This window comes from Chenopodium album, chromosome 27, assembly GCF_948465745.1.
Source record: "Chenopodium album chromosome 27, dcCheAlbu1.1, whole genome shotgun sequence".
Taxonomy (NCBI): Eukaryota; Viridiplantae; Streptophyta; class Magnoliopsida; order Caryophyllales; family Amaranthaceae; genus Chenopodium; species Chenopodium album.
Genome location: NC_137860.1, coordinates 23,599,499 through 23,615,974, shown reverse-complemented (window position 1 = coordinate 23,615,974; position 16,476 = coordinate 23,599,499). Strand labels below are relative to the sequence as shown.

The 16,476-nt window shown below is 35.0% G+C and overlaps 1 protein-coding gene across 1 annotated transcript; it reads left to right on the top strand.

The window, feature by feature from the left end:
* The first annotated feature begins 6,918 nt into the window (after positions 1-6,918).
* LOC145620513 (amine oxidase [copper-containing] alpha 2, peroxisomal-like) lies at positions 6,919-16,043 on the top strand. Its single transcript, XM_081675197.1, has 5 exons — positions 6,919-7,855; positions 11,773-12,157; positions 12,256-12,369; positions 13,538-14,079; positions 15,438-16,043. Exons 1-5 carry the CDS (start codon positions 7,050-7,052, stop codon positions 15,643-15,645), a joined length of 2,055 nt encoding a protein of 684 aa, XP_081531323.1. The 5' UTR covers positions 6,919-7,049; the 3' UTR covers positions 15,646-16,043.
* The last annotated feature ends 433 nt before the right edge of the window (positions 16,044-16,476 follow it).

Here is a 16,476-nt window from a genome sequence, read left to right as displayed (position 1 = left end):
TAAAAAACCTAATAAACCTTAACAATAGTTGCAATTAAAAAACGACAAGATTTTTTTTTTTTTTTTTTTTTTTTGGGGGGGGGGGAATGATAAGTTAGTAGGATTTTATTCCAAATCAGAGTTCGCAAGAGTCAAGAGACTTTGCGGAAATAAGATGAGCAACTATGAAAAAGTAAAAATAAACAGTCACTTGGTAATAAACTGTTTCATTGTACATACAAATTTTTTCTTTTTAAATAATAATAATAATATCATATAAGTGTAAAGCATTAAAATTTTATTTTTAAAAAAAATCATTACAAATTATTTGTAAACAAAAACAAAATTAATTGATGATATGTTTAATGATAAAAAAATACATTAAATATATTAATGATAGTAAACATATTAATGAGGGTATTAAAGTAAATACACATTTTGTACACAAATTTGTACATAGTTTTGAGGGTATAATTGGTAGTACACTATTCCTAAGAGATGTTTTCTACTTTTTATAAGGTAGGGAAATAATAATAATAATAATATCATATAAGTGTAAAGCATTAGAATTTTATTTTTTAAAAAAATCATTACAAATTATTTGTAAACAAAAACAAAATTAATTGATGATATGTTTAATGATAAAAAAATACATTAAATATATTAATGATAGTAAACATATTAATGAGGGTATTAAAGTAAATACACACTTTGTACACAACTTTGTACATAGTTTTGAGGGTATAATTGGTAGTACACTATTTCTAAGAGATGTTTTCTACTTTTTATAAGGTAGAGATTTTCTCAAAACAAGCCCTTGACCTGTTTTCTAAATTGTCAACGGTTTTAGCAAGTGATATGCCACGTGTCGCTAACTAATTGGCCTGAGAGTTTTGAATTATTAAAAAAAAAATACAACCCAACCCCAGCTCAGCCCCTGAACAACAACCATTCCCCAACCCCTGCCGCCCTTGCCTGAACGACTACCACCGTCCTCGCCTCAACCCCACCCCGCCGGTCTTAAACAAACCCAACATTTGATTTATATTTGTTGATTGTGAAATAGGGTAGATGTGAATTTTTGTGGGTATTAGCAAAAATTGAGGTTTTTATTGTTTAATTTAAGTTTGTAATGGAACATTTCTGGGTGTTGTGTGTTAGGATTGTGGCCTTGTGGGTAAAAGCTGCTATTTGCCTTACTTGCTTGAATGTTCCATTAATAGCTACTTGTAGAAATGATAATGTGGGGGTTGGTGGAGTATGCATCAAACAGGGGTGGTACACGAATGTGTGGCGTCAGGTGGGGTTTCGGGGGTTGTAGTTGGTGTTTAAAGGTGGAAGTCAATTGTATGTGATGCAGTGGTGCTGGTGGGTTTTAGGGGGTGGGGTTTAGTGATGAGAGAGGCGGTGCTATTGGAAGGGTTTTTATGGCGGTGGTGTGAGAGGCGTCGTTGGTGGTGGGTTAGTGGTGAGTGGTGAAATGGATGGAGGTAGTGGAGGTGGTGGGCAGGGAGGCGGGGATACGGAGGTGGGGTAAAAGGGCTTGTTTTGAGAAAATAGAGATGAAAGGCGGGATTGTTCCCAGAATACTTAAAGGTTGGCCTGTTTTGAGCAGATGGAGCAAAGGTAGGATTATTATTTTCAATTTTTCCTTTAGGAATAGTAAACTTGTTTAATATAATAACATTTGTTTTATATTTATAAGGTATTGCAAAACGGGGTCAATAGCAACAATAGTAGCAGGAGCTACAAGGAAGGAATGCCCTAATTCCAATTCTATTACATTGTAATGGGGAAGGAAAAACCTGTTAAAAGAAAAAAGTGGGGAAGAAAGAATTATATGTTTCCACAAACTTTTTTTTTTTATTTTTTATTTATTAGTTAAGATTATGTATTGTATTATTATCAATTTTAGTTGGAAACAAAATAGTGGGATGCACAAAATATAGACTAATGATATCATTAATATGATTTTAAAAAACAGAAAAATAAAGTATACGCATTATATTATTATATACGGAGTATATTATTTCCAAATTATAGTTATGTTCTTTTTTTTTTAAACTGAAATAAACTTTATTGCCAAAATAATGAAGAAGGAGAAAAAAAAAAAATGAATGATAATATTATTACACTTCGAGATAATAATTTTATTCTAATATAGTATATGTTATATGTTTGATTGAAATATTTAGAAAACTTTTCATGATTAATGTTAAAGTATACGAAGTACAATAGTGAGTACGTACTTTATTAGCTTATACTAGTGAATAATTATTATAAGGGGCCGTTTGGTTGGGGGTATTAAACAAAGGGAATGAGAATCAACTACCATAAATCCTTTGTTGATGTTTGATAGACAAAATCATCCCCAAAATCAATCATTCCCTTTACCCTTCTCATTACCCCATTTTCCTCTATCTTCATTATTCCCCCCCCCCTCTTCCCCTTAAGGGAATAACTCAAACCCCCAAATTCCTCTTCACCCAACTACCTTGACCACTCTAGCTTGAAAACACCAACTGACTACCGACACCACCGCTTAGGCACCATCCAACCGCCTTGACACCACCAGAACCACCTCCTAGCCACCATCCAGCCACCGAACTACCAACTGACCACCGATTAGCCACCCTAAAAAAACCATCAGAACCACCGCATAGCCACCACCCAACCACCAAAACTACCAACTGACCACCTGAACCACCGCCCAGCCACCAAAACATCGCCGACGCCCCAGCCGCCACCATCGAACCACCTAAAACCACCATTCTCTATCGAAACTGCCCAAATCAACCCAAAAAAATCATCTTCCCCTCCTCTATCCTCTCTCCTTTCTCTTCTCTTTGGTAATCTTCTCTCAGACGCTATGTCAAATTTCAATGTCTATTGTCCTCGGCCCACCGCGTTTCAACTCATTTGCTGTCGAGATCTGAGAGTGCTCGGAAACTTTGTTTAGATCTGCAAAGACTACGAATTGAAGGAAGAATTGGTCGTAATTGAAGGATCGCTGATTGGATTGGAAAAGGGGCGGCGGCACGTTGGACGAGGGAGGGCGGTGGCGCGGTGGACGAGGTCGCTGGCAGGGAGGGGTGGGGACCGACGAAGGGGTGGGGGAGCTCGGCGCCGCTGGTTGCTCTCCATTCTCCCTCTTTCCCTTTCTCTTAGTCATTCCCTTTCCCCTTGGTGAACCAAACGGCCTCTAAGTATGTTAGTTACTAGCTAATGGTGATATGTTAGTCACCTAATACTAGCTAATGGTGATAAAAATGTTGGGGTATAATAGATAGTTTTTCACAAAATTTCCTAATTGTTAGTCACCTACCTAGCTAATGATGATCACCGAGCATCGATCACCAAAATGGGGGACCGCGCGTGTAGCGCGCGGGCCAACAACTAGTGAATAATAATTATGTTAGTCACCTAATGTTACAAAACTTGATAATTGTAATAAATCTACTATGTGTGCTCGAAATGGCTAATATGTTAGTCACCTAATACTAGCTAATGGTGATAAAAGTATGTGGTATGCTAATATGTTAGTCACCTATTACTATGGGCCGGTCTTGTAACTAACAAGAAAATTAAAATAAGAGGAATGGAGGACAAATATCTAACTTTGAGTTGATAGTAGTAAAGTTTAAAAGGGGTACGTGGAGAGGTGAAAGTTCGGTTTGTGGTGTGGTTTATAGCTCAAACCGAAACCAAACCATATTATTTTGGTTTTGGGATTTTTCAAACCACACAGCACCATACTATTTATTGAAACCGAACCAAACCGCACCATTTTAAACTCTGCTTTTTATATTTAAAAAAAAAACCACACCGCAATTTTTTGGACCTAATGATTTCTTAATTTTCAACTTTTATGGGCCTAATTACTCTGAACCTATTTTTTGGGGTTTGATTATCCAAAAATAAAGTCAACAAATTTCAAATATCAAATAATGAGATAATAATTCTAATTTCTTATGAAGCAATGATAGTGACTTTTTTATTTTTTATTTTTTTTTTGAAATAGATAGTGACTAAGTTTTACAATAAAGCCTATAATTTGGATATAGGCTATATTTTAGTTTGGATTTCGAATTTTAGGTTTTTCATAAACCTTAAACCGAAACCAAATCACAAATCACAATTTTTTTTCTCAAACCGAAACAAACCATATTAGAAAAAAAAAACCGCATTAATTTTCTAAGGTTACTCAGTCAAAAGTTAAAACTTAGTCAAGGTTACTCAATCGGCCAGAGGTTACTCGATTAGGGGGTTACTTGGACAAGGGTTACCAGGTTAGTGTTTTGTATGTGTTAGTCGATTGATTTTTTTAAATATATAAAATATAAACAATTGTGATTTTTTAATGGAAAATAGTGGACCTTATTTTAAAAAGAATGAGACGCATAATTAAACAATTGTTATCTTTAAATGGAAATTACTGGACATTATGGGCTTTTTTAAAAAAAAAAATTTCAAAAGATTGAAAGTACACATAATTGTTGACCCTTATGAGGTTTTGATGATGATGGTTGTGATTGAGCAAACTTCCATCTAATAAGGATTTTCTAGTGTTGTGATGTTTGCAGGTTTAGTAAACTCTGGGAGTTGAAGAAGGAATTGAAACAGAGGAACTTTAGAAGATCCAGGATGACATGTAAAATTAGAAGAAGAGTTCTAAAAATGACATTTCAAGGAGTTTCCTAATAGGAACTTCGCAATGGGCTGTAATGATCTTGTCTCGGTGTAATGTTGGGGCAAGACCTGAGATCCAGAATACATCAAGACTACATGATTTCAGAACAAGAGTTTCAGAGAAGCAGCATGAAGACAGAGAAATAGAAGTATATTGCTCTAGGATTCATGTAAGTATCTTGGACATAAAAGTCGATATGGAACACGCTTATATAGAACCAAGGTGAACTCTAGACAGTCAATAAAATTAGAGTTATTGACTTGTCAGGAACTTAGAGACTGTCAGAGTTCCGGTGGTTACAGTACGCCCTGTGAGTTCTAGACAGATCTCAAGTGTCCAACATTAGTTTTATCTCTTTATTCATAGATTTGTATTTAGAGTTATTCAATGAGATCTTGTAATGGGAAAAAGGGTTTGAGTGTTTTGGGTATTGGAGTGTGTTGAGTTTGAAGTCTTTAAAATTCGTGTAGGAGGTAGTCTCTAAAATTCGTGTGGTAGCTGTGAGTGCACAGCAGAGTGTAGACACTTGAGTAGTGCTGAGAGAACCTGAGTGAGTCTTGAGTTGGGTAGGATAGGTTCCTATTAGGTAGCAAGTGTTTGCGGAGGAACTTGTGAGAAAGGTCCATGTACAATAGTATGTAACTAGGTGTTTTGCCCTATTATAGTGAAATGTTTGTGTTGAAAATCCCTGTGTGAGTCGAGGTTTTACTTCCAGTTGGGCCTTGGAAGGTTTCCACGTAACATCTGCTTTGCACTCTTTAAGCTCCTAACTTTAACTATTTTATCCCGCAAAAAAAATGTGCAATAAGAATATGGATTCCTTGTAATTTTGGGGTCTATAATATAAAGTAAAATGGATGGTACTTGTGTTATTAGGTAAAATATTAAAAACAGTAAAAGTGGAGGATATTGCAAAAAAAAAAAAGGGAGTTAATGAGAATTGAGGATTGCGGTTTAAAGTGAAAGTTATTCGGAGGATATTGAAAAAAAAAAGGAGTTAATGAGAATTGAGGTTTTGGAGAAACCCCATTCACTTACTCTGCAATTATATTATAGAGATATAGAGCTAAAACCTAAAAGAATACTTCGTAATGAAAAGCTAATAATGGTGTCCTCATTTTACCACGTAACGTCTACATTAAATATGTATGATTGTACGAACATACATAAATTCCATGTTTTTCTTCCCTCTAATGTAATCTAAAATTATCTTCTCTCAACAAACCACCATCGACCACCATTGATCGAGGGCAAGGTCATCGCTTTAGTTAAAGTAGTGGTTTTTTAAAAAAATTGGGTGGAAGCCAAACACCTATTTTTTTTTTTTTTGTCATTCTAGGGGGAAAACGTTTGGATTTTAATTTTCTTAGTCCTTCCCCCCAAAAACCACTCAACCCTTCTCTCTATCCCCACCACCACCACCGCACCACTCTGGCAATCCATCTCCCCATTCCCACCACCAGAACCACCCCTCTTCTCCCGACCACCATTGTCAACCCCCCACCACTAGGCCAAAACTCCCACACACCCCAGCACCAGCTCAAACTCTCCACTCCACCCTTCACCAGTCCATCGGTTCTCCGATTTCACCCCCACTTTTCACCAGCCCTTGAAACCCCCACCCGCCCCTCCATGAGCCCCATAACCTGCACCTCACCCCTCCATGAGCCTCAAAACCTAACCCAACATCCTCCATTTATCAAAAGTATTCAAAACCCCTTCAAACGGAGTTGGGGTGGGGTAGGGTGGGAATTAGGGGAGAGCGGGTCGTGGTAGGGGTGTGCGAGAAGGTAAATTGGGGGTGGGGGAAGTGACATGATTACCGTGGTTGGTGAGGGAGGGGGTTGTAAGGTTTATATATAAAAATAATACATCGAAACCAAATTTAATGTTTAAACTAATTACATGATGGCATGTTTCATGCTTCGAAATTCCACTTAAAACTACTTGTCCAAGTTAGCAGCACACCTTAATTGAGGCCAAGGATCTTTGAGAATTGGGAGGGAAATTAAACTCTAACCACTTGAGTTATCTATCACTCTCATAAGTTCCAATAATACTTAAGTATCTAATAGACTAATACTCCGTATTACCATAGCATAAAGTCCGGAACCAAGCTAAAATTAATCTAGTGAGAAAGCTAGATTACACCTTTTAACCTTGAGATTAAGAGTTCAATCAATCCCCATTAAGGACACTTTGAGGATGTGAATACCTTATCCTCCCTCCCCCTTTTCAAAATATACAACCCGCATATATAAGGTCGGACCAAAAAAATTGTGTTCATCAACAATATCATTAAAATCCAAAAGTTTTGTCATTCACTATAAATTAAACCTTATACACGCCATTCTTCATCTACATTCTACACCTATCATCTATGGCACCGTCACATTCCAACCCCATCCTACTTTTCATTTTTATCATCCAATTTTTCCATTTCATTTCAACTCACCCCCTTAATTCTCTTTCCCCTTCCGAATTCAACCAAGTTCGTGCCACAATTTTGAAAAAATACCCTCTACACACTCACACCTTATCCATCCACCACGTGGGCTTAGATGATCCACCCAAGCCCACGACCGAATCATGGATCACAACTACATCCGAAAATCCAAACCCAAACCCAAATCCAACACGAACCGCTTACATAGTGGTTCGTGTTAACAAGACCACCCATGAAATTACCATGGACATAACAAACCCGTTAAAAAACACTCCAAAAATTCTAACCGATGACATTTACCATGGTAATGGATATCCAATGTTGACGGTCCAAGAGCAAGAAGTAGCAAACAACGTAGCACAAACGTACCCTCCATTCGTGGCATCCGTTACCAAAAGAGGGCTTAACATACAAGAACTTGTATGCTTAAGTTTTACTGTAGGGTGGTTCGGAGAAAAAAGGAAACAAGGGAGAATAGTAAAGATTATGTGTTATAGTATGAAAGGTACGGTAAATTTTTACATGAGACCGATTGAGGGATTATTTGTGATCGTCGATTTGGATGATATGAAGGTCATAGATTTCAAAGATAGAGAGATTGTACCATTGCCAAAATCAGAAGGGACTGATTATAGGGATACCATGCAACCTAGTTCGTCGTATGGTCGTATACCTACAAAAGGGGTGACAATGATACAACCAAATGGGCCAAGTTTTAAAATTGATGGTCACATTGTGAGGTAACGTAGTCCAATCAATAATGCTCATGTTTTACTTTCATAATTATTGTACTTATTTTCAAATGTGTGATTGTTATGTTTGCTATTGTGATTTTGTGAGGTTTATATTCAATTAACGTGCAATTGTGGCTTCATTTATGCATATAGTGATATGTAGTCATACTCCGTATGCATATCCTTTTGTGGTTGAGGGGTGTTCAATTGGTAGCCAACGGGAGTGAGCTGAATTGTCTATCTATTTTTTTTTTAATTTTTTTTTAATTTTTTTGGAAATCAGATTATATCAATCAGCTACTATACTAACTAGGCAACTAATTAATTACAAAATAAGGCCTAAGAACTGGATTGAATTGGAAGAATACAACACGCCGTGTCCAAAATTTGAAACCTAATCTAGATTTGGAATCTTTAGGATGATTTAATTCTTGTAGATATTTTTTTAAGTTTGCTATTTGAGGGCCAGACACTTTAAGAGTGAGAAGGGAAGGGTAAGGGATCCCTATTCCCTACCCTTAAAGTATCTCTAGTGGAAAAACCGAAAGATGGTAATTTTAGATGATTTAGTATTGGGTTTTTAACTTTTAATACACGGAGTACTTTATATTACTTTAGAGTATATGCTTTTACCTTTATATTCAATTTTAAATAATAAGTTTAATATTATAAAATTATTTATTTGTCTTTGGACAGCTAAATCCCGCTGTTTTTTTAACGTTAATTTTTATAACATGTGCAAAATTTTACAGAAAATGATTGTTTACAATAGTGACCTTATATACTCTATTTGGACTCTTTTAACATTTACTACCTCCGCTTCGGATTACTTGCAACAGTTTCCTTTAATGGGTGCTTCACATTACTCGCAACAAGTTTTTTTCTTTCCTTTTTTAGTAAGTTTTTGGTTATAAAATGACAATTTTACCCATACTTTTTTTTTTAAAACATCTTAATTAACTTATAAATCAATTCTTATTACATTAATCCCTAAGGTTAATTAATTTTACTTTACCACCACATCCATTCTAATTCATTCACCTCCTCCATCTACATTCACATCTTCCTCCATAAGTTTTCTCTCTCTTCCTTCATAATCCACCACCTTCAATAGCAACCACCACCATCACCACCGCCACTACCACCAACCACCACCACCACCATCTTTAATGGAAACCACCACCAACATCGCCGCCACACTTTCTCTCTCTTTCTTTGCTTTTTTTTTCCCTCATTATCTAAATTCGAAGGTTCTTTTGTCAAATTTAACCATCAAAACTATAGATCTAGAGTTTTGAAGAGTTTGGATGGTTAAATTTCACCAATTCAAGCTTCAAATGATGATGGAGAAGGGTTTATGGGTTTGTCAAAGGTTTGTTCGTGGTTGCTAGGTTGTCGGTGAGTCGGCGTCGTGTGTTTCGGTTTGTGGGTTTGATTTCAGATATGGGTTCAATTGCTAGTTTTGCGTTTTCTAGGCATCGTGGGTTGGATTGGGGTTTGCTGCGGGGTACAGTGGTTTTGGGGTTTTGATTGGAGGGTTCGTGGGTGGTGTTGGAAGCGTCGGTGTTGGGTGGTAGTGCTGGGTGGTTGTGTTGGGTGGTGGTGCTGGGTTTGATTCTGGGTGGTCGTCAGGTCGGTGCTATGGAGGGTTCGTGGGTGGTGTTGGGTGCGTCGGTGGTGCTGGTTCAGTGGTGGTGGGTGGTTTTGGTGATGTTGGGTGGTGGTGGTGGGTGGTTTCAGTGATGTTAGGTGGTGATGGTGGTTGGTTTCGGTCGTGCTTGGTGGTGTGGGTGGTGGTGGGTATTTATTTTAATTAAAGTTGAATTTATTTTTCCTTTTTTTTTGTTGGATTAAGAGTTAAACATATACCCTTATTTTTCCATAATCATACTTTCAATCTTTTGCCTCGGCCTCCGCAAACATGTCCTTTGTTGCGAGTAACATGAAGCGGAGGTAGTATTATTTTTATAATTTCGTTTTTGGATTGTCTGGTAGTTCAGAGGTAGTGATGCAGCATCGCTGCATACCCTGCATTGATATTGAATTATTGATACTACCTCCGTTACAGGTCATGTGCAACGATTTGACATAAAGTAGAGAGAGAAAATGTCTAATTGTTGCACATAACCTGTAATGGAGACAGTATTACAATCTTCAAAAACTGGATTGAGACGTACACTAGAGTAGATGTACACTTTGTACTAATGGTAAGCACCAATCCTAATCAATTACGGAGTAGACAATTACTCCCCCGTTTTTAATATGAAGTACAATGGTTACTCCGGAATATTCATTTCAACCCTTGAATTTAGGGCCTGTTCTCATACGATTATTTTCAATTCAGTTCAGTTCAGTTTAGTTCAGCTCCTAATTTCCTTCTCTTATAAAATATTCATTTCATTTCAGTTCAGTTCAGCTCTAATAAGTTCAGCTCAGTTCAGTTAATGAGAACATGCCCTAAATGCTTAAGAAAAAAGGTGGTACGAAGTATATTATAAGAGACAAAAATGCAAAAGGTCAAATATTGTGTGAAAAAAAATTAATAAAAGAAATAAAGAAATGTTTAAGTAGAGTAGTTTTGTTTTGTTTTGTTTTGTTTTTTTTTATTTTTTTATTTTTAACTAATGGGTTTACTTCCCCTATTGGACTGAAACATCTCACTTGATGACAATATGAAGTCAATCTGATCGAGGTTGCAAGCTAGAGATTTGAGGAGAAGGGTAAGGGACATAAACCCTAATCCCTAGCCTTAAAGTATCTCTAATAGAGATTGAACCTCCAACTTCAAGGTTGAGAGGTTCAAAGTAAGTATATAACACAAGCTTTAAAATAAATCAAATGTATAATATATATTATTGAACATTTTTTTTTACTCATATAAAATGAAATATATTGATGATTTTTTTTTTTTTTTTTTTTTTTTAACAAAAAAAACGTAAAACAGAGTAACTTATATACTACCTCCGGTCCAAGTTAGTTGCAACTTTGGGGTATTATTTGTGAGATATAAAATATTCCAAAGTTACAACTAACTTGGACCGGAGGTAGTATTAATGATTTATAAGGTTACTTTTGTCAACTTGAGTTTGAATCCTACCTCAAACATGTTAAATGAAATTTCAACTATTGCAGCATAAAATTAAAAATATACTCCGTAAAAGGGAAGAAAATGTCTGACTTACGCAAGTAATTTTTAATATTTTCATGGATTATAATGGATAGTAACCTTTCGTTTGGCATGCATGAGAGTTCATCATATTTGGAGGTTTTATGACATACAATATTTCCCAATTGCTTTAGGGGTCATGCAAGCCCCTTAAATATCTGCCATTGCCTCAAATTAAATTAGGTTAACTATTTTAGATTGGTTAAAAGTTACAATATCATATAATTGACCGAGTGTAATTAAAAGTTTTGAAAAGATATTATTAAAAATTCATAACAAGATCGAGTGAAATGCTATAAGAACAAATTAAAAAAAAAAAAATGTAAATGAGAAAAATGTACAATTTAAATCGAATTATTTAAAGTGGAACATTTCTCTAAAATAAAAAATTGATGACTTTTAACAATTAATTTGTAATAATATTGAAATTAAAAATGTGTAAATATGTAATGAATAATTGATTTTTATTTGTGCACTGTAATGATTAAATGATCACAATAGATCACATATTCAAAATATTCACCCTTAATAGTACCAAATAATTTATTACTTGTATATCATTTTTGTGGCTCATTCGCACCAAAAAAAAAAAAAAAAAAACAAAACAAAAAAAAGGAAAGTTTACCCTGCAAAAAAGCAAATTGACTACCAAAGTCATGAATTTAAAGTATGGACTTAAGTTCATAAACCAAAAATTTACCCCATATAATCATTTAACTAATTAACTAAATGCTAAAGAATTGCGTTATGTATTTAGGTGGGCAAATTGGGAGTTTCACCTATCCTTTGATGCAAGAGTTGGACTAATCCTTTCAACAGCATCAATCTATGATCCTCAAAAGCAAGAACGCAGGCCTGTACTCTACCGAGGGTTCATATCCGAATTATTCGTACCGTACATGGACGTTACTGAAGAGTGGTACGATCGAGCATACTTTGATGCCGGCGAATATGGCATTGGTATATCGGTTGCTCCTCTTCAGCCTAAGGTTGATTGTCCTGAAAATGCTGCTTTTATGGATGGTTACATTACTAGTTACGATGGCAAGCCTGTAAAGATGCCCAACGCCTTTTGCATATTTGAGCGTTACGCTGGGGATTTAATGTGGCGACACACCGAGTTCAGTGTTCCTGGTCGAATTGTAAGTTTAAGAATTTTTCTCGTGAGGAGGGTTTTTTTTAAGATCGTTCACAAATTTTTAACAATGTTAACGATTGGTATAACATTATGGTAATGCAGATAACGGAGTCTAGACCAGAGTTGACATTAGTGGTCAGAATGGTTACAACAGTTGGAAACTACGACTACATAGTTGATTGGGAATTCTTTCAAAGTGGTGTAATCAAAGTCAAGGTAAATTACATTTATTTTCTCTAAGGACCTATTCTGTTCACTTAATTTTCACTTATTTCTCATGTAATAAATTCAGGTAAGTTTAAAGAAGTTCAGTTTAAGAAAAACAAGTTTTGATAAAGGTTACCTAAATACAAAATACAACTAAAATAAGGCCCTGTTCTTTTCACCTTAAAAACATAATATTAAGTAAAAATAATTTCAGTTCAGTAAAAATAAGTTCAATTCAGTAAAATTAATTTCAGTTTAGTAAATATAATTTCAGTTCAGTAAAAATAAGTTCAGTTCAGTAAAATTCAGTTTTCTTAAAGAAGAATTATAATAGAAAATCAGTAAAAATAATTTCAGTTCAGTAAAAATAATTTAATTTCAGTAAAAATAATTTCAGTTCAGTAAAATTAAGTTCAGTTCAGTAAAAATAAGTTCAGTTCAGTAAAAATAATTTTAGTTCAGCAAAATTAAGGTGAATCAAACAGGGCCTAAGTAAATAAGTTTAGATAATAAGGGTCTGTTCACCTTTACTGAACTGAGCTGAACTGAACTGAACTGAACTAATTGAAGATGGACTGGATTGAATATAGCTGAAATGAACATTTTTTGAGAGAAGAAAATTAGGAATTGAACTGAACGAACTGATTGGAGGTGAACTGAATTAAACTAAACTGAACTGAAATTAAGCTAAAGTGAACAGGCCCTAAGGGCCTGTTTTGATGACTAACTGAGCTGAACTGAACTAAACTGAACTTATTATAGTTGAACTGAACTGAACTGAATATTTTATGAGAGAAGGAAATTAAGATAACAATTGAACTGAACTTATTGGAGCTGATCTGATCGATTGAACTGAACTGAAAATAAGCTGAACCGAACAAACCGTAAGTTCATATAAGATAAGATAAGTTCTAATAAATAAAAATCAAGGGAATAAAATATATCGTTAATTTTATAGGATATGACAATCATAGAAACTAGACTACAACGTTGCTAAATTAATCTATATGTATAATTACGATTTACTTAGCCCATACATATGTTTTTTTTTTTTGCAAGACCCTACGATCTTACATACATTTCGGAATACATAGGAACTACATATGGAGAAATTTTTTTCACAAGATCTCATAAAAAAAAAAGTGGCATGTGACAATTATTGGTACATGATAACCAGGTGGGGTTGACTGGCCTACTAGAAGTCAAGGGGACCAAATACACCCACAACGATCAAGTCCATGAGGAAATCTATGGTACATTGTTGGCACCTAACACAATTGGTACATCCCACGATCATTTCATGACATTCCATCTTGACCTAGATGTGGACGGTCAAGATAATTCCTTGGTCAAATCCCATCTTGACATCACAGCCGTTAAAAATCATCGGTCACCTAGAAAGAGCTATTGGACGGTCAAGAGTGAGACAGCACAACGCGAATCCGACGGGAGAATTCATCTTGGATCAAAATCAACGGCCGAGATTTTATTTGTTAATCCAAACAAGCGTACAAAAATAGGGAACACAATAGGTTATCGTTTGGTCCCTGGACCAACAATACACCCGTTGTTATTAGAAGATGATTATCCTCAAATTCGAGCCGGGTTTACAAAGTACAATGTGATGGTTACACCTTATAATAAGTCTGAAAAATGGGCTAGTGGTTTGTTTACCGATCAAAGTCATGGTGATGATACATTGGAGACATGGAGCCTCAGGTACTATTTAATATACTTTGCCTCTTACCTTAATTTATACGTAACAACTTCAAGTAACAGGTATCTTAAAGATCCTACTAAATTACGGTAGTTCTTCATTTTGATTAGTGAAAAGATGATTATCAACTAATCACAATTTAGTATCTACAAAGGTTTAACTAGAGTCCTTAATGACTGGCAATGCTTGGGGTTGTGAACTTGCTTTTCCATTATACTTCCCCCGTTTATTTATGGTTGCAACACACACTTTATCACGATTTTTAAGAAAAGTGGACCTCACATGACATAATACACTTAAAATGGGGTTAATAGGCTGTTAAAAGTATAATCAAGTGGGCCATGTGTTTTAAAGAAAGGTAATTATGCAATTTTCACCATAAAACCCTTCATTTTATGGTGTGTTGCAACTATTGTGACATTTCCATTTTAAGGAAGTGTTGCAACTATAAAGAAACGGAGGAGTATATAATACCTTGAGTCATCAATCACTCCCTCTGTTTTTTTTTTATATGCATCACTTGGTGATGCACGGAGTTTTAGGAGGATAATATAATATTGTGAGTGGATAAATAATTTATTATAGTATAAGTAAGATGGGAACCATGAAAGAGAAAGAATGTGAGGGAGAGTAGATATTTTTATTATATAAGTGGGGACCATAGAGGAGAGAGAAATGATAAATAATTTGAGTGGGGTTTAAAGTAAGAGAGAAAATTGATAAAATATAGTATAAAGTTTCCAAATAAGGAAGTGATGCATTAAAAAAAAAACACCCATAAAAGAAAAGTGATGCATATTAAAAAAAACGGAGGGAGTAATAGTTTAATAACGTTTGTTGGTACTAAGCTGTGCTTAGTTAATACCATCCTAATACTAAAATATTAGGAATTTAGTATAGGCAAACATAGACTTTCAAATTTAAGTTTTGCTGGTTCCAACAGTTATCTTTCTAGTTTTTCAGATGAATACTTTTTAGAAACAACTTAATATAGCGAGTGCTATTAGAGTCACTATTATTGACTCGAAATTATTAGTTATTATAGGTTTCCTCAATACATTGATAGTCAAAGATGAGCTCATATATTTTAGTTCTTTTGTTTTAATTTATAAAAATCGCAAAATGGTTTGCGGTGCGGTTTGGCCTCAATATTTTTGGAAACCGCACCAAACCACACAATTCAATTTGGTCATTTTTCAAAACCCGCACCGTAATTTTCAAACTGCAAACCGCACCAAACCACAAAATTACGGTTTGGTGCAATCTAAACCGCACTCTGTACAACCCTATTAGGATTATGCTATTATGATACTAGAGCACAATGGTATTGACAATTACTTTATTTGTTGTTAATGTACAGAGATAGGGAAATAGAGAACAAGGACATTGTATTATGGTACACAATGGGTATCCATCATGCTACAAGCCAAGAAGATTTTCCACTTATGCCAACAGTTAGCATTGGATTTGAGCTTCGTCCAGCCAATTTTTTCGAGACTAATCCTGTTCTTTCCATCAAGTCACCTAAAGATATTAGGTGGATTAATTGCTCAAGGAAGATGGACTAATCTAATTAATACATACCAATTTTTCCAAATTTCAGGCAAGCTATTGCATGCCAATCGAATTTGTAATGCATATTTTGGTCTGGTTCGTTAGCCCTTTATTGAACTTATTATTTTGATCACTAAATTACTTCTTTTTTGAACTTATAAAATTTATAACTTATTGTTGGCTTTTTGTACTCGACAAGTTTAAAGTGTATCCTTTTACTCTAACCCAATAAAAAATCATGTAAAAGAATAGAAGGCATACTCCATAGAGTTCCTCTAGGTTTTCTCATCGGGAGGGTTTTTGGTTCCTTCTAGGGTTTCCCCTTGGTAGGGTTTTTCTTTTTTCTGCTTTTTTGAAGCTTTTCCTTCACTATTTTCCTTTTCTCTCTTTCTCTTTCATCTCTTTTCTTCTGATCTCAATTGTAAAATTTTGTACGGGCTTTCACCGGTGTTTTTACCGGTGGTAAGCACCAAAAAACTTTTTAATTGCTTTCAATAAATGGATTCCATCTTAATTATGGTGTTATATTCAATTAAGGCTATTTTAATTTCTTTATTTGTTTATGAGCTAAAGATTGAAGATTTAGGATTTCATCATATCTGAAAGTATCTAGAAAGTCATATGAGTTTTTTCACCCAAACAACTAATCATCATCCGTAGATCTCAAGCCGAATTAGTGTTAACTCACATATTGTATTGCTTCAGATGAAGTTTTTTTTATTAAGGTGATCGCTAATCGATTCTGCGATGTAACTAGTTTAAAGGTGCTTTGTACTTGTGTTGGAGCTTTAGATTTCCTAGGAATTGTTTGTAAGTGCCGTTTGGCTATCTTTCTTTAATAAAAT

What these genes read in the sequence shown, in the direction of transcription:
- LOC145620513 (XM_081675197.1), top strand. Translation starts at nt 7,050, where the DNA reads ATGGCACCGTCACATTCCAACCCCATCCTACTTTTCATTTTTATCATC. An exon ending in TCAGTGTTCCTGGTCGAATT is followed by an intron (nt 12,158 to 12,255) that starts GTAAGTTTAAGA and finishes ATGGTAATGCAG; the next exon opens with ATAACGGAGTCTAGACCAGA. An exon ending in TTGGAGACATGGAGCCTCAG is followed by an intron (nt 14,080 to 15,437) that starts GTACTATTTAAT and finishes GTTAATGTACAG; the next exon opens with AGATAGGGAAATAGAGAACA.